This window comes from Bufo bufo, chromosome 5, assembly GCF_905171765.1.
Source record: "Bufo bufo chromosome 5, aBufBuf1.1, whole genome shotgun sequence".
NCBI lineage: Eukaryota > Metazoa > Chordata > Amphibia > Anura > Bufonidae > Bufo > Bufo bufo.
In genome coordinates, this window is record NC_053393.1 from 141,057,309 (window position 1) to 141,083,103 (window position 25,795).

The 25,795-nt window shown below is 44.1% G+C and overlaps 1 protein-coding gene across 1 annotated transcript in view; it reads left to right on the forward strand.

Moving 5' to 3' along the window:
* Positions 1–25,795, forward strand: part of PRKDC (protein kinase, DNA-activated, catalytic subunit) — a 448,398-nt gene that overhangs the window by 299,246 nt on the left and 123,357 nt on the right. Inside the window, 7 exon segments of the mRNA XM_040433446.1 lie at positions 3,710–3,883; positions 6,709–6,807; positions 14,723–14,933; positions 15,033–15,219; positions 15,341–15,553; positions 18,632–18,744; positions 23,890–24,021. Of these exon segments, the coding sequence (XP_040289380.1) occupies positions 3,710–3,883; positions 6,709–6,807; positions 14,723–14,933; positions 15,033–15,219; positions 15,341–15,553; positions 18,632–18,744; positions 23,890–24,021 (1,129 nt within the window).

A 25,795-nucleotide genomic window follows, 5' to 3' on the forward strand; every position in this document is an offset into this window, starting at 1 on the left:
TCCATATATCCCCACGTTCTTCATAGGCTCTTGCCTGCAGCTCATTAGTCCATTCATCTATATTTTTATCTAATTTCAAACGGGAATAAACATATCCGATAACCTTAGATATTATCTTTCCTGGGTCAGATGGACTATCTGCTATAGCCTGGCTATTACCTGGGCCGCTGCCTGTTACACTCATTATTCTGATCAATAAGTAATAATCAATACAGATAATAATAACAAGCTAAGAAGAAGTGTAGAATTTTTCACTATTTGCATAAATAATTTATAGAAATATCTCAAGATCTCGCTGGGGCCTCCATATATGTCAAGGTATATCTTTTATATAAAATATAAATATTTTATATAAAAATATAAAAATTAATAAAATAATAAAAAATGGAAATCAGTCAGGAAATCCACTAGGCGGACATAAAACGCCTTTCTTTTATCTTGAGACTCTAAATTTAATTTATGCAATTAATGAAAACAAAGGGGCAATCAATTATGCAAAATATATGTAACAATTTATTTATAAATGAGTAAAATTCCAATATAAAACTGACATAAGATCAATGGATAGACAAATTGACGCAGTACCAATAAACCACCACTAGATGGTGGTATAATCCACTATCACTTTCTCACCAGCACAGAATTATTAAAAGTAACATATGATAAGAAATAAATGATAATTTCTTTATCAAACAGACCAATACTTAATACATCAAGACAAGCTCAGGATTTTCTGTTTACCAACAGGTTATAACATGACAAAATACAGATTAATACAAGAACAATAAATGTTGTCCCTTGACTCTGTCTCAGCCTATGACAATCAAAAATATAAATTATATTAATATGATATTATATCCCACTCAGCAACCAGACTATGGAAATATAATTTCCCAGAGTTTTCCTCTACTCAGATAATGTCTAATCTCCCATTAGCAATATGCATCTTTGCTAAGAGGACAACTAGCATTAGGGAGGTGATTAACACTATACGTTCCCACAATATGGAAACACTTGACTATACGCTGAGAGGAATATCTTAATAATATCACAAGCAAAATATAACATACGTTACCAAGTCAAGGATGGACAGGTTTCGGGTGTAATCAGTTCTCAAAACTCTTCCAGTGAACAAAAATTAATCCAAGTTTCTTTTTGTTGTTGAAGTAAATTGTTAGTTGCAGTTGTTTCAGTTGAAGAGTGTAGATAGCTGGATAGATAGCTAGATAGATCTCCTAACCTCTTACATGCATAGTTTATAATCCATGTTATCTAAGAATTCCTCCCCTTCTAGATTAGGGATCTCCAATCAGACAAGATGGGTGTGTTCGTATGCAGATACCAATGATGTCATTTTAACCCTTGGAACACTGGTGAAAATGCCATACTATTATCAATTTACCTCTAGATGGCACTGTTGTACTACATAACAATTCCAACATTAATTCTAAATATCTAATAATGACCTTATTAACCTCTTGAACATACATCAGTATTAAGGGTTTCTTCCCGACATTTTAATTACCCCTAATCTAGACATGTTGGAGTCACCATCTCCTACTGTCTTCTTAGGGACAATGGACAATGGTTCCTTTTACTTAACATCCGGATTCATTAACTTGCCTACATGGCTGGCTAATAATATTTAGCTCTCCTCATGAAAACCAATTAGTAGGAAGGCAACTCCAATACTTTTCTAAACCTTAAAAGTCTATATGGTCAGTGGGATATATACGGCATAAAATATATATTCTAAATTATATATATATATATATATATATATATACACACATCGATACACTGTTATACATAGATGACATATTATATAAGTCATTGGTTAAGATATGTTGCAAATTTAAATACACCACACAGGAATATATAGAATATAATTATGAAGGCATGAATGGGACATTCATACACCCAATGCTTTCTACAAAGTAGACCTCCCTAATGATTTTGTAATGAAGTAAAATAATACATTGCTATTCAAATGGTTGTTTCTCACAGATACATGTCTGTAGGGCCCATTATAGTATTAACGGATATACTACATCTGCTCACTATAATTTTAAAAGACAATATACTCTATGTCCCCACAAACATGTTCCCAAATTGAACTCAGCATAACCTCATCTCGGCCTGTTTCAATCCTATAGAGAAATATCAGACTCTGGTTCAATCTGTGATTACACTTAAAGGCAATGGGCATTGATATTTAGACCATAATATCTTTAGTTAAGATTGTACATTTATGAAAATGCACGACAATTTGTAGGACTACAAATCCTAGCTGTACAATGACACTGCTGATACACACAGGATCTTCCCCATACCTGTTCTTGTGCAGTGCTCTGCAGAACTCCTCTGTCAGCTCCTGTGCCCAGCATTTGTCTCCTCACTGCCTGCCACTTCTCAGTAAAGCCTTCAGCCCTGAGTCTGTGCAGCTGAAGGGGTTAATGTTTTTCCTCAAGAATCCAGGGAGACAGCAATAAGCAGCAGCTGGCATTGCAGGGGGCGTCACCAGTGAGGTCTCGTGTACAGGCACATACCTGCGCTCTCAGGCTTGTGTACGAAACATCATCGGAGCAGGGAGAGAAGCTGACATCACAGGTCATGTGACCCTCTGAGAAAGCAGCAACTGGAGATGCAGTAAGTGCATGGTAAAGTCCTTACATTTGCCTAGTTGGAAACATACAAAGAACAAAAATATAACTCAGACAACCCCTGTAACTACAGTGTAGTACAACATATACAAATACTTTTAATATCATGGTCATATCCATATACGTACACCATGTAACTGGCCTATAGTCTAACAATATAGACCGCAGATACTTAGCCTAAGGGCTCATTCAGACCACCGTTTGGATGGTATCGCAAAATTGTGGAACGGGGGCGGACCTATTCATTTAAATGGAAGCGCAATCCGTAGTTCCGTTCTGCAGCCCCGCAAAAAAGATAGAGCAAGTCCTATTCTTCTCCACAATTGTGGACAAAAATAGGCATTTCTATAATAGTGGCAGCTATGTGCAGTCCGCAAATTGTGGAACGCGCACGGCCCTGTATCCGTGTTTTGTGGATCTGCAATTTGCGGACCACTAAACACTGAGGTCATCTGAATGAGCCCTTAGAATGTAAGATGGTCCTGCTTCTTCCATCTAAGAATCCACAGGAAGCTGGTCTTGGTGAGTTCTGCTCCCGTTTCTAGGATTATTGCTATTAACACCTGCCTACCCAGAATCTATTGTACCTGTCATGTCAGCACAGTAAAAGACGGGGTCATGACTATGGAACCACATGGTAGAGTGAAGTTACTCTCTCAACCATGTGTCTAATTTAAATATAACAGGACTGAATCTCAGCCCTGTAACAGGGATGCAGAGATAGCATCACTTTTGTCCATAAGCATACGGGGGGCCCAAAAAGTCCAACTGCCTTATCAGAATGCACCAGTATTATAAAAATGGTGCAGGGTGGAGCGGGCCCTTCTACAGTATTGCATTGGGGCCCTGCAGCTTAAAGTTAGGCCACTGAGTAGTGTCTTATAGAGCAGCAGTATTGATCGTAATTGGCAGTCAGAACCTCATTCTTGCCTAATCTAACTTCAAGGCTGATGACTCCTGTCTTCCATACAGTGCCACTGGTATCTAGTACTTTTATTTCCAAACTTGTACTTGCTAATGTTTTCATACTTCTCATTTTTTTTCAGCGATGATGAAAGACAGAGAGTGTGCCTTGATATAGTATATAAGTTGTTAGCCAAGCTGAAACCATCCGAGCTTCGTGAACTATTGCCATCTGTAATTGCATTTAGTTGTCACAAATTTCCTGTTTGTCGGGAACGCATGTATGATATTCTCATGTGGATCTATGACAATTACAGGTAATAAGCCTTACTTTCATCTGCTCTTGATCATGTTTACAGGTGCATTGAAAAAATGTTTTAAATTTGTTTTATCATCTATTATGTTTAACTACTTGCTCAATGCCGGACATGCCTTGGTCAATTTGAAAGCCCAATTTTTTTTTTAACTTGGCCTATCAGTTTTAAGAAGAAAAGTGACATTACAGATGTCGTCCCTGTTCCTCTTCACTCAGGATATGGCGTGTGGCATGAGATAACCAGCGTTACAGCACCTTACAAAAAAACGCAAAAGGTTAGCTTTTTTCCCCCAAAGCTGGTCATGTAGTGCCACTAATTTCAGGATATTATGAGCCAAGAGGAGAGGTAATGGAGGGCATGCTGTGTCAGTAGATTAAATTGTAAGAAATCTTTGAAATGCATGTCACTAACAAAATAGAGAATTATCCTCTGTATTACAGGGATACAGTTTATACTTTAATTTTTTACTTCAGTGCAATTGACCATCTCCTCCAGCTGCTCTATATCAAATAGGAGAATCATCTGACTTTGCTGCTAAATCTGAAAAATCCAGTATGAAATAATAGTAGATAGGAGCAGAGATCTTTACTGTATGCACCTACTGCAGAGTCATGTTTTCCAGCTCAAAACACTGAGACAGCGGACGTTTTTCCTAGGAGTTATGGTGGGGCCACAGGCTGAAAGGGAAGTGTCAGATTTCGGTACATTAGTAGATAGTGAAAACAGAAGAAGTTCAGTTTTTGAAAGCTTCAGTTGCAGATAGACAGAGGACATGGTCAGAGACAGCATACAGGGGTGATATCACAGGATGAAGTGTATAGATTGGTGTTGTCAGCATAGAGATAGTACTAAAAACCAAATCTACAGATAGTCTGTCAGATAGCGTCTGTGTAGAGAGAGGAGAGGACCCAGGACTGAGCCCTGGGGAACACTGACAGCAAGGGAAAGAGGAGAACTAGAACCAGCAAATGACACACTGAAGGAGCCAGAGAAATAGGAAGAAAACCAAGAGGGAGCATAGATTTGATAGAAGCTATATATTTCAGTCTCCTATTAATCTATAGGATTTCCAAAGGTCCCCTTTAAAGACTAAATTATTAGTTATTCCTTTATCAGGGATGCACACACCTTTCTTGTCTGCCGGCGACATTGTCAGATTGAACCATTCTAAAGGGTCGCAGTAAAGGTTAAAAGGGTATTACTGTCTGAGACATTAATGGAATGGTAATACCTTTAATGGTTCTATCTCCAGGACTCCCACCTTTAGGCCTCATGCACACGACAGAGGCGTTCCCATGGTGATGCGTGCCCATGGTGCGGCACCTGAGGGGTTAATTGTGCAGATCAAAGCCCCCTGTAAGAGATCGGGTGCTGCCAGGCAGCAGGGGGCAGTCATGTACACAGTTCTTAGTATATTCTAACTTGAAGCGTCCCCATCACTATGGTAACGCCTCTGTGTTAGAATATACTGTCGGATCTGAGTATTCACGAAGTGAAAACTCGGATCTAAAAAGCTTTTATGCAGACGGATCAGCGGATCCGTCTGTGTGAAAGTAGCCTACGGACACGGATGACGGACGCGGATGAAAATCTTGTGTGCATCCGTGTTTTTTCACGGACCCATTGACTTGAATGGGTCCGTGAACCATTGTCTGTCAAAAAAATAGGACAGGTCATATTTTTTTGACGGACAGGAAACACAGTTCACAGACGCGGATGAAAAACGGTGAATTTTCCGAGTTTTCAACGGACCCATTAAAAGTCAACGGGTCCGCAGAAAATCACGGAAAACGGAACAACGGACATGGATGCACACAACGGTCGTGTGCATGAGACCTTAGGGAGAATGGGGTCCTCTTCTCCACAGTTCACACACCAGTAAGTGTGTGTCTTTCCTTAGCATTTTATGTGAATTGCAGAAACAGCCGAATGTTTTCCTACTGCTATAAACTACAATAAAGATGGCCGTATTCATGAACGGCCACCCCTGCACTTTGTCTGCCCCGTATTGGAGTGCAACACAGGGATCAGAAGACCCCCATTCTGCCAATATATGTGGGTTTCAGAGATGGCCTCACAGTGCACCATTAATACTTACCTCTCCCTGCTACCGCACTAGAGGCTACTACTTCTTATTGACATGGAAAATGCCTGTGAGCAGTGACCAGACACAAACGAGCATTTCTGTGTCCAGTTGGTTGGGGGCCACACAGAATGCCATCCAAGGCCACATGTGGCCACCAGGCTGTGTACCCCTGCTTTAGGCTACTTTCACACTGGCGTTTTGGCTTTCCATTTGTGAGATCCGTTCAGGGCTCTCACAAGCGGTCCAAAACGGATCATGATCCGCTCAGAATGCATCGGTTTGCCTCCGTTTAGTCTCCATTCCGCTTTGGAGGCAGACAGCAACGTTTTGGTGTCCATCTGACGAAACTGAGCCAAACGGATCCGTTTTGACACACAATGTAAGTCGATGGGGACGGATCCGTTTTCTATGACACAATCTGGCACAATTAAAAAACGGATCTGTCCTCCATTGACTTTCAATGGTGGCTAAGACGGATCCGTCTTGGCTATGGCTATGTTAAAGATAGAAACTGATTCATTCTGAACGGATGCAGACGGTTGTATTATCTGATCGGATCCGTCTGTGCAGATCCATGACGGATCCGCACCAAGCGCGAGTGTGAAAGTAGCCTTAAATGAATACTTGTGGCAAGCAGGGCCAGAGATGCTTTAGAAAATACTTGTGCAATACTCTGCCCTATCAGGTCCTGCCAGATTATCTGTATCTAATCAAGTGTGTATTAAACCTTATGTTCCAGAGATCTAGAGAGCCAATCGGATAGTGATTCGCAGGAGGTCTTTAATATGGCCAAGGAGGTATTACTTGAAGGACTGGTAGATGAAAATGCAGAGCTTCAGTAAGTGTAAACTATTGTATGCTCCTTTACTAAATCTTATTTTAGTCTTGAGCACTGTATATAAATTAATTCAACAGATAACCTGTCAAACAAGGTTAAAGGGGTTGTCTGGACAGGTCATCAATATCAAAGCAGTGGGGGTCTGACACCTGGCAAACCCACCGATCATCTGTTACCAGCAGCAACTGGCGCTGGAAATTAAACCGCGGACAGCCAGAATGGGCTGTATCCCGCATACAGTCCACTGTGTAGCGGCCGTACCTGCGTACTAGAGCTCTGGTACCTTCACATGAATGATAGCTGGGCAGCAGTACTCCGGCACAGCCACTGCCCGGTGTATGGAGCCTAATGCTTCCAGCTCCGTCTACTGTTATGTTTCCCATGCCAGTAGCTGCCACAAACAGCTGATCAGGGAGAGTGCCTGGTGACGACCATGGGATGGGTCATCAGTATCTGTAGCCTGGGCAAACCCTTTAAGGAACTTAACAAATGTTGACTGATTTCAGAGCTAAAATCTCTGAAACGCAAGTGGATTGTTGACTATATTGTGAATTCTAATGCAGCATCGGTACAAGGTAATGAAACTTGGTGGTAAACATTTAATAAAGAGTATATCCAGGCTCCGTAGGTAGCACTGTTACTTGGCAGAGATGAGGTATTGAGTTTGAATCCCACAAAGTATGGAGTTTGTATAATAATAATATTTTTTTTTTATATAACGCCACCATATTCTGCAGCGCTTTACAAGTTCATAGGGTTCATATACAAAATAAAAATAACTGGATAATATGCAACTGAAACACTAGGAGTCAGGGCCCTGCTCGCAAGAGCTTAAAATCTATGAGGAATTGGGGGTGACACATAAGGTAGTTGATTGTGATAAGTAGGATTTGAGCCATTATTGAACAGACAGGAGTGGTTCTGACCGATCTGCTTCGGGCTTGGGACTGTTAGAGGATCGAGTTCAGGCCAGAGGAGTTGGTGGGGGAAGGTTTAGTCTGGAAAAAATAATTTTAGGTAGCTTGATAAGCCTGCCTAAAAAGATGTGTTTTCAAGGCACGTTTGACGGTGGAGAAGTTGTGGATTGACCTAGTATTCCGGGGCAGAGTATTCCAGAGAGTAGGCGCAGCTCGAGAAAAGTCTTGAAGATGGGAGTGAGAGGTACGAATTATGAAGGTTATTAATATTAGGTCTCTAACAGAACAGAGCACGAGTAGGGGGGTAGATGGAGATGAGGGAGGAGATATATGGAGGTACGGCGTTGTGCAGAGCTTTGAGGGTGAGAAGTTTGTGTATTCTCCACTTCTTAGTGTGGGTATTCTCCAGACACTCCATTTTTTTTTCACACTCCACTGAGTTACTAATAATAATCACAGGTTGGTGTTTGTGTTTGAGATGAGGAATTTAGATTAGGGCTGAAACGATTACTCAAATGAATCAATTAACTCGACACAAAAAAATAATCTATGCAAATTTTTTGCATCGATGATACGTTTGTGCCATGTGACCATGGAATAAGAGGGAAGAGCTTGCTATTACTCATGCTCCATGGTCACCCGCCTGCCCACACAGTGCTGCACTGGATCCTGATGTACACACACCGTCGGGATACAGTGCACGCAGTATGACCTGATGCTGTGTGACGTCAGGTCCCAGTGCAGCACGTGAAGAAGAGGATGGATATCTCTGGATTGTCGTCAGTGCCCCTACAGGAAAGGTAAGTATTTTAGTTCACTGCCACTGTGGCTGGGCAGTGATGGCTAGTAGGGGGAGTGGGGGAACTCATGGCACTGGGGGCAGCTGGTGGCATTAGGGGAGGAGCCGGTGGCTTTGAAGAGGGAGCTGATCGCACTGGGAGGGGAAGCAACTGATGACATGGGGAGCTGGTGGCATTGGAGGGGGAAATGATGGCACTGGGGGAAGCTGGTGGCACTGTTGGAGGAACTAATTGCATTGGAGGGGGAACTGATGGCACTGGAGGAGGAACTAATGGCACTGGAGGGGAACTGATGGGGAGAAGCGCTCTATCCGCCATGCGCTCCATCTGCAGGCCATTCCGCCTTGTTACTCGTCCGGTTCAGGGCTCTACTGTGGCCGCAACTAATTGAGGCCTTTGCTTTTTTTGCGGCCTACTCCCGCATCAGCTCCCCGCGGGCTCTTCTCTCTTGGCCTGTGTTTGCGCTCGGCTGGGACTTTAGCGTTAAGAGTGCGCGGTGGGGGAGGGGGTGGATGGGGAGAGAGTTGGGCCTGCGCTTCCCGGCAGTTTCATCGGGGGGCCGACTCCATTTTCGGGGAGGGGCATTAAGTTCTCCCGCCCCCCTCCCTCAGCTGCATTCCTGGGGTGAATCTTGGTGCCTTTTTCTGCCTCCGCCCACATCCTGTTTGAAATGCACCTTGGTGGGACTCTGGAGAAGCTTCTCCGGACAAGCTGCATTGAGGGACACAGGCCGGGTAAGCTTGGTCTCCCCTTCCTACAGGGTTTAACCTACCCCCCATCCTCATTATATCCGAACCCAGGCCCCAAAGCAGGCGGTCACTTCGGTGCGCCATTTTGCTTGTGCACCGTGTCGCTCAAAATTTCCATCCGGTCAGTCAGATTCCCTCTGCTCTGCTCCATCGTCAAGTGACTCTGCCCCTGACCCAATCTCCCCTACTGCTCAGCCTATGGTAGAGCCTGAGTGGGCGCGCTCCCTGTCTAGGATGGTACAGGACGTCTCCCATACCAACAAAGCTATTGTGGAAATATTGGGGCGTTTGTCTGCAAGGCTGTCCTCTGACCAGTCCGACTCAGGTTATCCTGGGGCTCATTCCCATCACGGCCATCCCGCTAAATGGGCCAGACCATCCTCCCCCAAAAGGGTGTCTGTCTCCCGTTTCCTCTGCCTCTCCGCCACCTACCAGAGTCTCACTCCGATGTGTCCTCCGTGGAAGAGGCATGTTCCAAAAAGAGGTTTTCAGATGAGGATTTTGTCTCTCCTGAGGATCCGTTGTCTAAACTGTCCTCCATGGTGGACAATCTTATTACAACGGTTATAGAGACTTTACAGGTTGAGGACCCCGCACCTTCATCGGCCGGCTCGGGTTTTTCCTTTAGGAGGTCCCGTCACTCGCCCAAATGTTTCCCCAACCACCAGGATTTTGATTCCTCTCTTTCCAAGGAGTGGAATTTTCCTGATAGACGCTTTGCCTTGCCAAAACGCTTAAACGTCCTTTGTCCTTTTCCGGAGGATTTGACTAAGAAGTGGTCATCCTCACCTATTGTTGACCCGCCAATTTCCAGCTTGGCTAAACATGCTACCTTGCCAATGGCAGATGGGGCTTCTTTCTATGATATCCGCTTTTGCTAAATCATCTTTTGAAGCAGTGGGCACAGCACTGCAACCGATGTTTGCCTCTACATGGGTGAGCAAAGCTATTGGTGAATGGGCAAATAATTTACGTCTCTCCTCGAGGGTCCCCTCTAGGGAACTGGCCGATGTTCCCTTGCATCTCTCCCATGCCAGTACATATATTTGTGAAGCCTCTCCCCTGTTGGTGGCTATTCACCGTACCCTATGGCTCTCCTGCTGGGCGGCAGATTATGCTTCAAAGCGGACCCTGACGGCCCTCCCCTTTACCAGCAGCAGACTTTTTGGTAAGTGCCTGCATGAGATCATTTCTACTGGTGGTAAGAGCACTCATTTACCACAGAGCAGGGTTCGCTTTAACAAATCAAAAAAGCCTAAGCCTCTTTTTCGCCTTTTTCAGAGTTTTTTCAGCCCCAAGAGGCCAACCGACAAGTCTGCCCTGGATCAGAAGCACAAGCCTTCCTTCAAGCCTCGACCCTCCTGGCATCCCCGTCAACATGTCTCCAAGTCATATAACCCCAAGACTTCCTCTCCATGACGTGCAGCTTCCGGCACCCTCCGATCGGGTGGGCGGCCGCCTTAATCTGTTTCAGCATGTTTGGCTGGCTCACGTCTCGGATGCTTGGGGGTGAGAGGTCATCGCAGAGGGTTACAAGCTGGAGTTCAGGTCCGCCTTTCCGTCCCGCACGTTCCTTCCTCTCCGTTGGACGGTGTTGACAGCGGACCCAGGCCCTGGGGTTGGGGGGGGGTGGGGGGAGTGTTGGGAAATCTATACGGCTTGTGGTCGCACGAGGAGCGCTCCCTCCCAATCAACATTCTGGAATTGAGAGCGATTTGTCTCTCTCGGCGGCATTGGACCGACCATTTCCTGGGATGGTCCGGTTCGAGTTCAGTCCGACAACTCCACAGCTGTGGCGTACCTCAATCACCAAGCCGGCGCCCGGCAGCCATGACGGAAACAGCTCTGATCCTTAGCTGGGTGGAGAACCATGTTCTGGCGGTGTTGGCAGTCCACGTCCCCGGCGTCGACAACTGGATCGCCAACTTCTTCAGCCGGAAGCGTCTCGATCCTGGCGAATGGGCTCTTCACCTGCAGGTTTTTCTAGCCATCTGCGAGGGATGGAGTCGGCCGGACGTGGATCTCATGGCCTCCCACTTCAACCACAAGGTCGAGGACTTCGTCGCGCGGTCCAGGGATCCCCTGGCCCTGGCGTGCAACGCTCTAGTGATTAAGTGGAGTCAGTTCACGTTTCTTTACGTGTTCCCTCCTCTTCCTCTCATTCCACTTCTCCTTCAGCAGATCAGGTCTGAAGGTCTGCCAGTCATTCTCGTGGCCACACTGAGTGTGGCACGGATCTCTAGTTACCCTCCTTGCCAACGAACCCTGGCGTCTTCCTCTTCGGGAGGACCTCTTGTCACAGGGACCGATCTTCCATCCGAATTTAGGGTCGCTACATTTAACGGCATGGCTGGTGAAGCCGCCGTACTAAGGGCTCAGGGTTTCTCGGATGCTGTTGTCCAGACCATGATTCGTGCCAGAAAGCCGTTGTCTTTCCGAATCTACCACTGACCTGGAAGTCCTACTTTAGTTGTTGCGAGCGTCATCAGCTGTCTCCCGTTGGTTTCTCGTTGCCGCGACTCTTGTCTTTCGAGCAGTCGGGCATGGACTTGGGGCTGGCGCTCACCTCCCTCAAAGGGCAAGTTTCGGCTCTCTCCATTCTTTTTCAGCGAAACTTGGCTTCGCTTTCTGCGGTTCTGACTTTTCTGCAGGGAGTTGCGCATACTACGTCACTTTCCATCCTCCGTTTAATCCTTGGGATCTTAATCTAATGCTCAACGCTCTCCAGTCTTCACCGTTTGAGCCTTTGCAGCAGGTGTCTCTTTGCTTCCTGTCCTACAAGGTCGCCTTTTTGGTGGCAATCACTTCCATCCTTAGCGTGTTGGAACTCGCGGCTCTTTCATGTCAGTCGCCTTTCCTGATCCTCCATCAGTGCAAAGTAGTCCTTAGCCCTGTCCAGTCCTTCCTTCCGATGGTTGTGTCAGCATTCCATCTAAATGATTTAGTACGAGCCGTTCGCATCTATCTGTCCCGGTTGTCATCCTTCCGGCGGATGGATTCCTTGTTCGTCATTCCGGAGGGGCCTAGACGAGGGCTGGCTGCGTCTAAAACTTCCATTTCCCGATGGGTTTGTTTGGCTATGTGGAAGAGTACCGCGTCAGTGACCAGGCCCCACCCTTCTGGGTTACTGCTCATTCTGCTCGGGCAGTGGGGGCCTCTTGGGCAGTGCATCATGGGGCTTCGGGCCTTCAGGTATGCAAGGCGGCAATCTGGTCGTCTTTGCACACAAGTTTTACAGAGTACACACCTTTGCGTCTTCTGACTCTTCTCTGGGGCGTAGAGTTTTGCAGACGGCGGTTCTCTAATTGGCAGGAGGGTTTCTTGTTATTCCTACCCTTGGGGACTGCTCTGTAACGTCCCATGGTCAAGCTTGTGTCCCCCAATGATACGGATGAGAAAACTAGATTTTTGTACTTACCTTAAAATATGTTTCTCTTCCGTTCATTGGGGGACACAGTTCCCACCCTTTCTCTTATTTATGGGCCTTTTCTAGCCTGTGTGGTTCTGGGTTTGTACATAGTTTGGTTTTCCTGTTTTTGTCTAGCTTCTCCTACTGATTTTGCACTAACTGATTTAGTTTGGTCCCTGTAGGAAGGTTATAGCTGAAGGGAGGAGCTCACACCTTTGTGCTTAGTGTCCGCCTCCTAGCGAAAACGGCTATACCCATGGTCAAGCCTGTGTCCCCCAATGAACGGAAGAGAAACAGATTTTACGGTAAGTACAAAAATCTAGTTTTTAATTAGCTTTTTCTTATTAGAGTACTCGATTAATCAGTAGAATACTTGATTACTAAAATAATCGATAGCTGCAGCCCTAATTTAGATTGTGTCTCTCATTAGGATACCTGTCTTCGTACAGGTGGTACTAGAGGCCTAGCCTTTTTTTTTTTGGCTGCAGTATTTTTGTCCTGCCATTTTCATGGATTCTGCGGCAGAGGCTCATAACACTGTGTCTGACCCAGAGGTTAACAAAGCCTTAAAGGGGAGAAGTATGATTTAAGGGCTCATGCACATGACTTTGAGGGCTTTGTACAACCTCAGAGTAGTAAAGTATGAATGTGACTGCAAAAAAAAAAAAGGGACAAACTCCGTCGTATAGAGAACTACAAAGGTGTTCTCTCCTAGAATGCAGACGCCATATGGCATTGTGCAGAGCGCTTGTGGTTCCATAGTACAGAGCATATGTCTCTCTCCAGGCTTTGTTCAGCCAGCTCTGTTGAATATAATGCCTGAGGCTCATGTAGACCAGAAACACAAATATTAATTTCTGCAAATTTGCGGAACGGGTGTGGGCTCATTCATTTCAATGGTGCTGCAAAATATGCGGACAGCACACTGTGTGCTGTCCGCATCCCTAGTTCCGTTCTGCGGCCCCTCAAAAAAGATAGAACATGTCCTATCCTTGTCAGCAATTGCGGTCAAGAATAGGCATTTTCTATGGTAGTGCCAGCCATGTGTGTTCCGCAAATTCTGGAGCACACACAGGCTGGTATCCGTGTTTTGCAGATCCGAAAAACATTACGGTCAAGTGAATGTAGCCTTACAGTGGATTTAAATAACAGACACATAGGGGCTTAGTTTTATTAGGTAAGTTGTGTACTAAAAGGGTTTGTACAACTTCTAATAGTGTTTTAAATAAAACCCCACCCACCCAGTAGAAGCATTCTTACCTACTGCCTGTTGCTGGCTCCATTGAATAACCGTTGTCTTCAATGTGCTTCGGTCGCCACATACACCATTTGTATACTTCCAGCAAGAATGGGGATCATGTACATTGCTACAGCCAATGATTGGTCGCAGTGGTGATGTGTCCCCCAAGCGGCACATTACTGGTTATGGGCCATTCGGAGAACATGCCAGGGCCAGTCATTGGTTGCAACAGCGCATGTGACTCTATACATGCTGAACGTTTTTAGATGCAGTGACCAAAGTGAAGTGAAGAAAGTGTTGCATCTACAGAGCTGGAACCGAGTGTCGAGAAGCAGGGAAGTATGCTTCCATTAACAGGTTCTGCTAGGTGGGGGATTACTTAAAACACTCTTGAAGTTGGACAACCTTTTTAAAGGGGCGGCCCGTTTCTTTCCCTTTAATTGGCTACACGACGACATTTGTCAAACTACACTGCCGCATTTATGTTGCAGTAATGTCGTGCAACATTTATAATGATAGTTGTAATATAATGGTGTTGTAATAGGACATTGTGTCACATGTTGCAGTGCGACACCATAGACTGCCATTATAAAAAATGTTGCGCAACAAATCTCATTGTGTAGCCCTAGCCTAATACAGCAAAGGTCTGATTCAGCTTTTCTTGTTGTTGCTGTGTGTTATTTGCATAGTACCTTTTCTTTCAATTTTCCCATCAGGTAAAAAAAAAATCTGTTAATTATGATTTCTTGCCAGTTACAATAATATTGCTTCTAAATTAATATCTGTGCATTTAATTATAGACTTATTGTCAGAAATTTTTGGAGCACCGAACCACGGTTGCCAACTGGCACATCGGATCGATTGGTCGCTATACTGCTCTCTTTGTGTTCCCCCAAAATTAAAAAGCACTTTCTAAGTCTGGCCACAAACCTGCTTCTTGAAATGACAAGTCGAAGCCCAGATTACATCAGGCAAATGTTTGAGTATCCACTTTCTGAGTGCATGTTTCAGGTGAAATATTCATTTTTCACTATTATGTCAAGCAGTTCCATTTATTTCATGGGTACAGTGTTATTTTAGTTTTATCATGGTTCTCTTGCATTCATTTAGGATTATACTGTTGATTCCAATTGGCGCAACCGCAGCACTATCCTCACTCCCATGTTTGTGGAGACTCAAGCTTCTCAAAGTATTTACAGGTCTAGGACACAAAGTTTTCAGGAAGGGCAGGAGCCAGAGGGAGGCCAAGTAAGAGCAACACAGCAGCACTTTCAGTTCACACCTACACAGAATATTGGTACGTTTGTGTCTTTCTTTTTTTTCATTTTGTCGTTTGAAACGCCTTGTATGCAGTAGTACTTTTGTCCTAATATTAGTTGATGACTGCTTTTTTTTTCTCGCTTTGGGTTGGCCTGCAGGTGGCAGGAGTTCATTTAACTGGCTGACTGGAAATACTTTGGATACCTTGGGCAGTTTCTCTGCTGATTCTTCAGAGTCCCTCTCTACAGCATTGCTGTTTACAAGTAGAAGGAGTGAAAAAGCTCAGAGGGGATCATTTAAACCTTTGGGACCTAATTTTGGAAAACGCAGACTAGGACTTCCAGGTGATGAAACTGACAGCAAAACTAAAGGTGAGATATTTAAAATAATAAACTTGTCTGATGGTTCCTCGCTTCTAGATGAAATGTATTACAATGAATCTCATATGATATTATATGTTTTCTGAGGTTCTCCAGAGTGAGATTTGCTATGGGCACTGGCTAATAGGTCCCCCTTCCATGAAGTCCATGTGGGTAAACCCTTTAAATATTTTTGCCGGCTTCTATCCAGTCTTCCAGTAGCAATGCAGATGCTAAATTTAATGGCCCGGGTGATCAGCATACTGATCTTGTCTCATCTCTTGATGATTTTGCCATTTTCTGAAAGAATCATTAGGTTTTAAGTTTTGTGTTTAACATTTGTTTACGCATGCTTTGTCCAGTGTTACAATAATTTATAAATCCATTTGTTATTTAATAGTTCAATACAAAGTATACAGATTACACTATACTAAAAAATGTCCAGTGTCTTGAGGATTCTAAAATTGGGGCTTTATTCAGGCATAAATCCATAACTATACAAGTAGCCAAAAGACAGTCCAAACAACGTTTATGCATTTCGGACACACACCGTGCCCTTATTCATAGCAGTTAATATGATTAAAGACACAGTGTATGTGTCTGAAGCCCATAGCCATTGTTTCGACTGTCTTTGGCTACTTGTATAGTTATGGATTTATGTCTGAATAAAAGGGCAATTTTAGAATCCTCAAGATGCTGGATACTTCTTTTTGTATAATGTGGTTCGTTCACACGTGGACTCCGAGCAGCAGGGATCCTTGGAGCATGGAGGTGAGCTGGCTATGGACAATATTCCTATTCAGATTACACATCTTTAATTTATTTGAATATTGGATGCATAGTTTCTTATATGCTATGATTTTATAGAAAGTTTAACTACTGTCCATTTAATAAAAGTTACAACATTATTGGAATTCCTCCCGTTTTCAATTTGTATATAGATCTAAGAAAAATAATGATTTTAAGCTCTGTTATACTGGCATCATGGTTTTGTTCTGTTGTGTACTTCACAAATAAATACTGTAGTCTAAAAAGAGCTACAGTATGTTAGCTAAGGTTTAAAACTGTGTGTGCTTTTGTATTTAAAGTGAATCTATCACCATAATATATATGTTTTGGGAAAAAGATTCAGTAGAATTGTATTTTATTAATTTAAATCTGCTCTTTCTGAGCTCTGTAGTCCAGTGGCCAATCTACTCCGTGATGGCAGTCGTCCCTGTGTAAACTCAAGCAATTACAGAAGCTTCTCCCCAAAACTATAGATCAATCTTCCAATCTCCTCCTGCTTTATAGCACGCTGATACATATTTACTAATGTAAGACAAAAAAGGGGGTCAGTAAGCACATACCAAACCGCAGGAGCACATTGCTAGGGCAGGGAACAACATTAAAAGACAAAAACATGCAATGCGACAATTCACTGCAATATAGAGTACAAAATTGCATAATAATTACAAGTGCTACACTATAAGTGAGAGATACCTGGCAAATCGTTTTGTACAAAATTATTTGAGCCCGTCTGCCGCACGTCAAGGCGATCTCTGTTAGACGGGTTCCTACACGAAATTCTACCTGTTAGGTGCCATGACAGCTACCATACACTTCAGGGAGTGTAGGTTCCACAGCAGGCCCACTCCACAACACCACCGGCGCCAAATGGCTACCAAGGACTGCCATGAGAGTCCACAAACTATCTCACTCCTGGTGCCATGGCTTCAGTGAGTGAAGGGGAGCAGGCCTGACTATGTACCAACACTAATTAAAATCAGCCTATAGGGCAGACAGGGTGGTCAGGAGTGCATGACTGAGGAGGCAGCCACACCTCCAGTACAAACTGCAAAGAAAGACAAAAAAGGGGGTCAGTCAGCACAAACCAAACCGCAGGAGCACATTGCTAGGGCAGGGAACAACATTAAATGACAAAAAACATGCAATGCGACAATTCACTGCAATATAGAGTCCAAAATTGCATAATAATTACAAGTGCTACACTTTAAGTGAGAGATACTTGGCAAATCGTTTTGTACAAAATTATTTGAGCCCGTCTGCCGCACGTCAAGGCGATCTCTGTTAGACGGGTTCCTACACGAAATTCTACCTGTTAGGTGCCATGACGGCTACCATACACTTCAGGGAGTGTAGGTTCCACAGCAGGCCCACTCCACAACACCACCGGCGCCAAATGGCTACCAAGGACTGCCATGAGAGTCCACAAACTATCTCACTCCTGGTGCCATGGCTTCAGTGAGTGAAGGGGAGCAGGCCTGACTATGTACCAACAGTAATTAAAATCAGCCTATAGGGCAGACAGGGTGGTACGTGCGGCAGACGGGCTCAAATAATTTTGTACAAAACGATTTGCCAAGTATCTCTCACTTATAGTGTAGGACTTGTAATTATTATGCAATTTTGTACTCTATATTGCAGTGAATTGTTGCATTGCATGTTTTTGTCTTTTAATATTTACTAATGTGTCTGTGCTTATAATTTGTGAAAAAATGTAAACTGGTGCAATTTCACACAAGTTTCCTACACTTTTTCCCCATTTTACATACAGGATCAGAATACAAGGCAGATGATGACTTGGGGGTCTGATGATGCCTGTCTTGACAAGATTGCCCAAATAAAAGTTGCTCTATCAATGTTATTCCTTGGGGGATACACATTTTCAGGGCATATCAGGATGGCTTAGGCTGTGTTCACATCTCCGTTTCAGAGATCTGGTTGCCTGATCTGGAGCAAATGCCGGCTGTCGGACAGATGAAAACCGTTGCATGCAATGGTTTTTATCTGTCTGAAACCTGGCATTCCTGCTAGGAATCGACCGGATCACTGCCGGACCTCATTGCAATCAATGGGGATCTAGCGTGAATTAGAAGATCCGGTAGGCTGTTCTCTGCCGCAACAGAGATGTGAATGACGAAAGATAATTTATGTATGTTCAGATTTTAATGTTACCAGATGTAATTTATTGTATCTGTACTGAAGAAAGCATGATAAGGTGTGGAGATTTTTATTTTTTAGTATTCATAATTTATTGTGTGAACTTTTGAAGTACCGAAGTAAAAATGTTGTTGTATTATGACTCAGGAATTGACGAAAGATCGGAAATTTTAAGATTGCGACGACGTTTCTTAAAAGATAAGGAAAAGCTCAGTATCATTTATGCTAAAAAAGGAGTAGCGGAGCAGAAAAGGGAAAAGGTTGGTTTCCTTCTCCTTTCTTTATCCTGAAGTCTAGGAATGGTTTTCATCAGGTACATGAGATGCTGATGAGGAAGTTTTTAGTCATCGCCACTAAATGCTTTTACTGCCGTATGGGATAAATATTGTTATATTTTAATAGTACGTGTGTTTTTGCACACTGCAATGCCCATGTTGTGTATTTTTTTTTTTTATTATTGGTTCAGTATTTTTATTTTGGTGAAAGGGGGGTGATTTGAAGGGACAGGGAGGAGGAGAGGCCAGGGTTTCTTAATGGGCGTCTCCTTCTCCCTGGCTTTAGCGCAATCCAAACATAGCAGAGAGCGTCACTGCCAGGGAGAAGGTGAGCTTTTTTTTTCTACCTGACTGTGACGCTCTCCGCTGTGATTGGATTGTGGCACGACCAGGTAGAAGGAGATGTCCATTGAGAAACCCTGGCCTCTCCTCCTCCCTGTACTGATGATCAGTATTAACATACTGGGAGGGAAAACAGCGGGGCGTACAAGCGATATTTGAAAAAACAGGTAAGGTGTCGGCATCAGCGGGACAGGGGTACCTGGTAAGGAAAGGTATTTAAAGGGGTTCTGCACTTTGTTTAAAGTGATGATCTATCCTCTGGCTAGATCATCAGCTTCTGATCGTCGGGGGTCCGACACCCGGGACCCCCGCTGATCAGCTGTTTGAGAAGGCAGCGGCACTCTAGCAGCTCCGCGGCCTTCTCACTGTTTACCGCAGGCCCAGTGACGTCACGACTAGTATCACTGGCCTGGGTGGTGCTAAGCTCCACTCAGGTGAGCAGAGCTTAGCCCCGCCCAAGCCAGTGATACTAGTTGTGACGTCACTGGGCCTGCGGTAAACAGTGAGAAGGCCGCGGAGCTGCTGGAGTGCCGCTGCCTTCTCAAACAGCTGATTGGCTGTGGTCCTGGTGGTCTGACCCCCGCCGATCAAATGCTGATGATCTATTCAGAGGATAGATCATCACTTTAAACAAAGTGCAGAACCCCTTTAATTAAACTAAAAAAATAAAAAAAAATCTATGAAAGGTCCTCTTTAAATGTATGCGATCAGACGTAGGGCTGATCGCACACATCCGTTGCGGGTCTCTGCTGTTTGAAACAGCAGAAACCTGGTGGCTATGGCGCCCACTGCACGCGTAGGCGAGCACCATCTTTAAAGTGGCGACTTTCAAGGGGTTAATCTGTATAGTAATTAGTTACATCCTTCAACTGCCACCAGCCTTATTTACGGTTAGAAGCTGTGACAGCTATTCTTCATGCAAGACTGTATTTTGAATCCACGTTTGATCAACATTTTTTATGGATAGCACTTGTGGTTTCTTTGGGTCTGCAAACACCCCCCCTCCCAAAAAAAAAAAAAAAGCGCGTGAATCACCGATGTGTCCAATCCGCAAATTATTGAGCATTTTCTATTCTTGTCCGTATTGCAGACAAGAATAGTAATTTCTGGTGACATTTCTTTTATGCTTAAGTCCGAACAGCTCCAACACATGACGATGAGTCCTGATATTCAGGAGCTCCTGGCTTTCTCTGCTCTTCCACTGATTGACATTTTTTCCATATTGCAGTCAGGAGCTCATGAATATCAGGACTCCTAGGCAGGTGCTGGAGCTCTTCAATATAAGATTTTAGCAAATCAACTGGGGCAATTAAAGGGGTTGTGCAGTGGGATATTGATGACCTGTCCTCAGGTCTGACTCTCGGCACCGCCAACGATCAGCTTTGAAGAGAACGCAATGTTCGCACGAGCTCCATGGCCTCCTTAAGCAGGTCATTAGTGAGGTGCTGATCTGATATTGATGACCTGTTGTAAGGATAGGTCATCAATATCATCACACTGCACAACCCTTTAAAATAAGTGATCCAGTGTTAAGGCGATCTGTCAACAGTTTATGCTGCCCTTAGTTAGGGCACCATAAAACTGGTGACAAATTGCTTTTAATATTGCCCTCTAAGAGCAGCATGCATAGGGACAGGCTTGCTGAGTTGATCAGTGTGCCTTTTACATATGATTATCATATAGTTTGCACAAACTCACTATTTAATGTGTTTAATGCTTGCAGCACCTTAAGGCTGTATTAGACCTGCAGATTTTGCACGCAATTGTCAGGAAGGAAACGTGCCTTCCTGGCAATGCCCTGTTCCTCATTAGACCACTGCTATTGCATGCAGCGCTCTCTTTCGCAGTATGGGCAGGAGTGATAACTAATGTCATTGCTCGACCCCATACAGAATCATTATTTTCTGGCAGCAGGCAGTGATTACACAGCACGATCTGCCGCTGGCAAACATTGATTTTTATACCTGCTGAAAGATTGCGATTGCCCGATGAACGAGCATCGGATAACTGGCAGCACTTTTAGGTCTCTGTCACATTGACGTCCCGGATTTGCTCCGGATGCGTTACGTGTGCATTGCGGGAAACCCGTAGGCACGCAATTGCAGTGAGTTTTGACTGCGATTGCGTTCCGATGTTCAGTTTTTTCCGCGCGAGTGCAATGCGTTTTGCACGCGCGTGAGAAAAATCTGAATGTGGTAGCCAGACCTGAACCCGGACTTCTTCACTGAAGTTCGGGTTTGGGTTAGGTGTTCTATTCTTTTTATTATTTTACCTTTTAACATGGTTATAAAGGAAAATAATAGCATTCTTAATACAGAATGCTTACTAAAATGGGGCTTGAGGGGTTAAAAAATAAATAGGTAAGATGTCGCACTAAGAACACCTAAACGGCACCAGGTGCTCCTGTAGATTGAGACCACTCACTCAATACAAAAGAGCCTATATTATATAGTAAACAGGGCACTCAAGGAATCGTGACCATGTATTGGAAGCAATTATGAGCTTTATTAATAAAACAAATATAGTTAATAGATAAAATGGTAAATCACAATTGGAGATGCAATGCAATAAACTACAGATAAAATATAATCGACAGATAAAATATAATCGATTGGCCAGACCAAATAAATAATCGATAATCCGATCTGATATATCTTCGGTCCAATATTTATGAACATCCGAAAAAACTTATTGTGGATAAGTTTGCTCGTTTTATCGAGACCACAGTCATTTGACTTACAATTGTTCACTTTGTTAGGGCGGCGTCCCGCCGAAGCAACGTGGGTAGCGGCACTCGCTACTGAAAAGCTTGCAAGCGAATATAATCCTTTACCTTTGAGTCGACGAAAAAATCATCCGATAATATCACAAGAGTCTTCAGATATACTCACTCCCAAGATATGCCCTTTGATGTTTGTAGCAATATTCAATCAGGAGGTTGGCAGCGGCTCTCTGTTCGGTTATGGTCGTTTCATTGGTAAGGTAGGTCTCTCAGTGCAATTATTTCTATGGGGCCTGCGTTACGTGAAAAACGCAGAATATAGAACATGCTGCGATTTTCAAGCAACGCACACCCCATCTTTGCACTGAGAGACCTACCTTACCAATGAAACGACCATAACCGAACAGAGAGCCGCTGCCAACCTCCTGATTGAATATTGCTACAAACATCAAAGGGCATATCTTGGGAGTGAGTACATCTGAAGACTCTTGTGATATTATCGGATGATTTTTTGGTCGACCCAAAGGTAAAGGATTATATTCGCTTGCAAGCTTTTCAGTAGCGAGTGCCGCTACCCACGTTGCTTCGGCGGGACGCCGCCGTAACAAAGTGAACAATTGTAAGTCAAATGACTGTGGTCTCGATAAAACGAGCAAACTTATCCACAATAAGTTTTTTCGGATGACCAAGTTTTTTCGGATGTTCATAAATATTGGACCGAAGATATATCAGATCGGATTATCGATTATTTATTTGGTCTGGCCAATCGATTATATTTTATCTGTCGATTATATTTTATCTGTCGATTATATTTTATCTGTAGTTTATTGCATTGCATCTCCAATTGTGATTTACCATTTTATCTATTAACTATATTTGTTTTATTAATAAAGCTCATAATTGCTTCCAATACATGGTCACGATTCCTTGAGTGCCCTGTTTACTATATAAAAAATAAAAAAAAAATTTACTCCCCTCATCCTCTTGTTCGCGCAGCCAGCATAGTCTTCTTAATTCTTCTTTCAGGACCTACAAAAGGACCTTTGACGTGATCGCGCTCACCACGTGGTGAGTGCGGTGACGTCAGCGCAGGTCCTGAAAGAAGACAATGCCGGCTGCGCGAACAACAGGATAAGGTGAGTTAATTTTATTTTTTTTAACCCCTCAAGCCACATTTTAGTAAGCATTCTGTATCAAGAATGCTATTATTTTCCTTTATAACCATGTTATAAGGAAAAATAATACAGTAAATTGACTTTTATCAATTTACTAACATCATCTCCTAGCAACCATGCGTGAAAATTGCACCGCATCCGCACTTGCTTGCGGATGCTTGCGATTTTCACGCAGCCCCAATTATTTCTATGGGGCCTGCGTTACGTGAAAAACGCAGAATATAGAACATGCTGCGATTTTCAAGCAACGCACAAGTGATGCGTGAAAATCACTGCTCATCTGAACAGCCCCATTGAAGTGAATGGGTCCGGATTCAGTGCGGGTGCAATTAGAGTCCCTACTAATGTTCGTTAGTAATGATGTGGCCGAACATCAGCAGGTTTATTACAGCCTTAGTTCTGTTTGACAGATTTCACCCTATTACTGTGTGTAGGGAGAAAGCTGTCATCAGTGGGGGGAGCCTTCATATCGCGACATATTAGACTCTTCCTGCACAGCACTGGCCACTCTCTGAAACGATAGACAGTGAGTTTATGCAAACCACACAATATTAATAGGCAACAGGCGCACTGCCCAAGTCAGCATGCTGGCAGTACTGTTCTGCTCTGAGATGGCAGCACTAAATACCTGATAAGTTCCCCTGAAATTATTTTCTACAACTGTATCTGTACCTTATATATTTTTATAATTTTCTTAGAGGATACTTTAGATTGTCACTTCTTTTGACTCCTTTGTTTTCTTCTGTATTCAGATACTGCCACTTTTATCTCTTTAGTCATCACATGCAAAAAATTTACAATTTAGTCATTGGCTTCCTGAAATGTGTTTTTTTTCCTCAACTGACAATGTCCAATGCAGACATATAATGAATGCATCCATTTATTTTTAAGGAAATAAAAGTTGAGCAAAAGATGAAGAAAGATGCTCAAGTCATTCTTTATAGAAGTTATCGACATGGAGATTTGCCTGATATCCAGATTGCACACAGTGCACTTATTGCACCACTGCAGGCACTTGCACAGGTCCGTTACATGCTGCTTTTCATATTAATGATTAATGACACATATATAGAGTGCCTATATATGTCCCTTATTGGAAGTCTAGGACCAGTTTCACATGGCTTTCATATGCCACATTATTGTGTTCACATTACTACTTGACTAACTGCAAACAAGGATTTTTATTTTTTATTTTTAAAGAGGACCTGTCACCTCCCCTGACATTTCTGCTTTGATAGCTTCATGCATCCCCCATGTAATAACAATTCTGGAGAATCTATTCTTATGGCTCTATGTTGTACCATGCCTTTATTATTTCTACTTGAAGTTATGCATGGATTGCGATTAGCCTTCAGTAAGGGTACAGAGGGGAGGTAACCAGTTCGGGGGGTGTACCTGCACAGACTGACTCCAATCAGTGCTGCCATTATCATTCTCTGCAGGTACACCCCCCCCCCCCCCCATCTGGTTACCTCCCCACTGACTTCTAGTAGCTCCCAAGGCCGCCATAAAACTTAAATAGGTTTAAAATCTGACCCATTTATGGTGTATCCAAGGTATGTGCCATAAATGTCTGGTAGGTGCAGGTTCCACTCCCACCTATCAAGAGTGTAGGGGTCACCTTCTAAGATCAATGTTATAGAGGAAGACCATGCTTGCATTTGCCTCTTCCCTTAGTAAACTGTTGCAAAAGACTAACAATTCTCACAACTCCCATAAACTGTCCTTCTCGTTCATTCCATTGGGGGACACAGACCATGGGTATAGCTTAGAGATATTACTAGGAGGGACACTATGCAAAAAAAGAAGCTCCTCCTCCTCGGGCTATACCCCCAGGCACCTCCAGGAGAACTTCAGTCTTTGCTTAGTGTCCGTTAAAGGAGGTTGACATTTATTCTTCTCCTGTTTGTTATTTTTTTCTGGTTTCAGATGGGGACGCAGGTCAGCATTGCGCTTTCCTGGCCCCTGTGGAGGGTCTGCCACGGTCTTCTGAAGGTTCCTGGCTACCTCCCATTCCCCCACAGAAGAAAAGTGGATCCAGGCTCGACATGTTAGCTCTGGCATCCCACCAGCTGCTGGGACACCTGCTGCCTACCCTCCACCAGAGCACTGCTCTCCTTGATTGGAGTCAGACATCTGAAGAGGTGAATCCCTGCTGGTCTGGACATCGAGGGAGCATGCTGTGCAGATAAGTATTGCCTGCTTCAATCTCCCTCCTTCCCCCCTCCCCCCACCCCTTCATGTCGTCTGTCTGGCGCTCTGTAACCTGAGGTGAGCTAGAGAAGGACCGGCTGGGGGCATTTTTTCCCGTTGGGAGGGGGCCCTTCTGGGGAGGGCTGGTGATTCCACTGACTCTGGGAACAGGTTGCGTCTGCCTACCTGCCTGCAGCTCAGACTATGGCCGCATCGGCGGCAATCTTGGCACTGAAGGAGTGTATTTTATTTTATCTTATGGCCGCTGCGCTTTCTGCAGCTCCCGCCGGCCTGCTCCTCCCGATATTAACCCCCGTTGCGCCGTATCTGGCGAAGGGGTGTATTTTGAAATGCGCGCGCGCTTATTTCGCGCCGCAATGACGTGTCCAAGGGGGCGGAGCCTCAGCGTCCAGCTCTGTCTCTCCCTACGCCGGAGACTCTGCTGGATTGCGGCCGTGCAGCTCCTCAGTTCTCGGTGACCGGAGACTTCTGCTGTTGCCTGGGTGGTAGGAATTGCAGCAACCTGGTAGGAAATCTTTTTTTGAATACCATCATGCCTAAGCCTTCCAAGGCTTCCTCTCAGGCTCCACTGGAGTCATGTAAA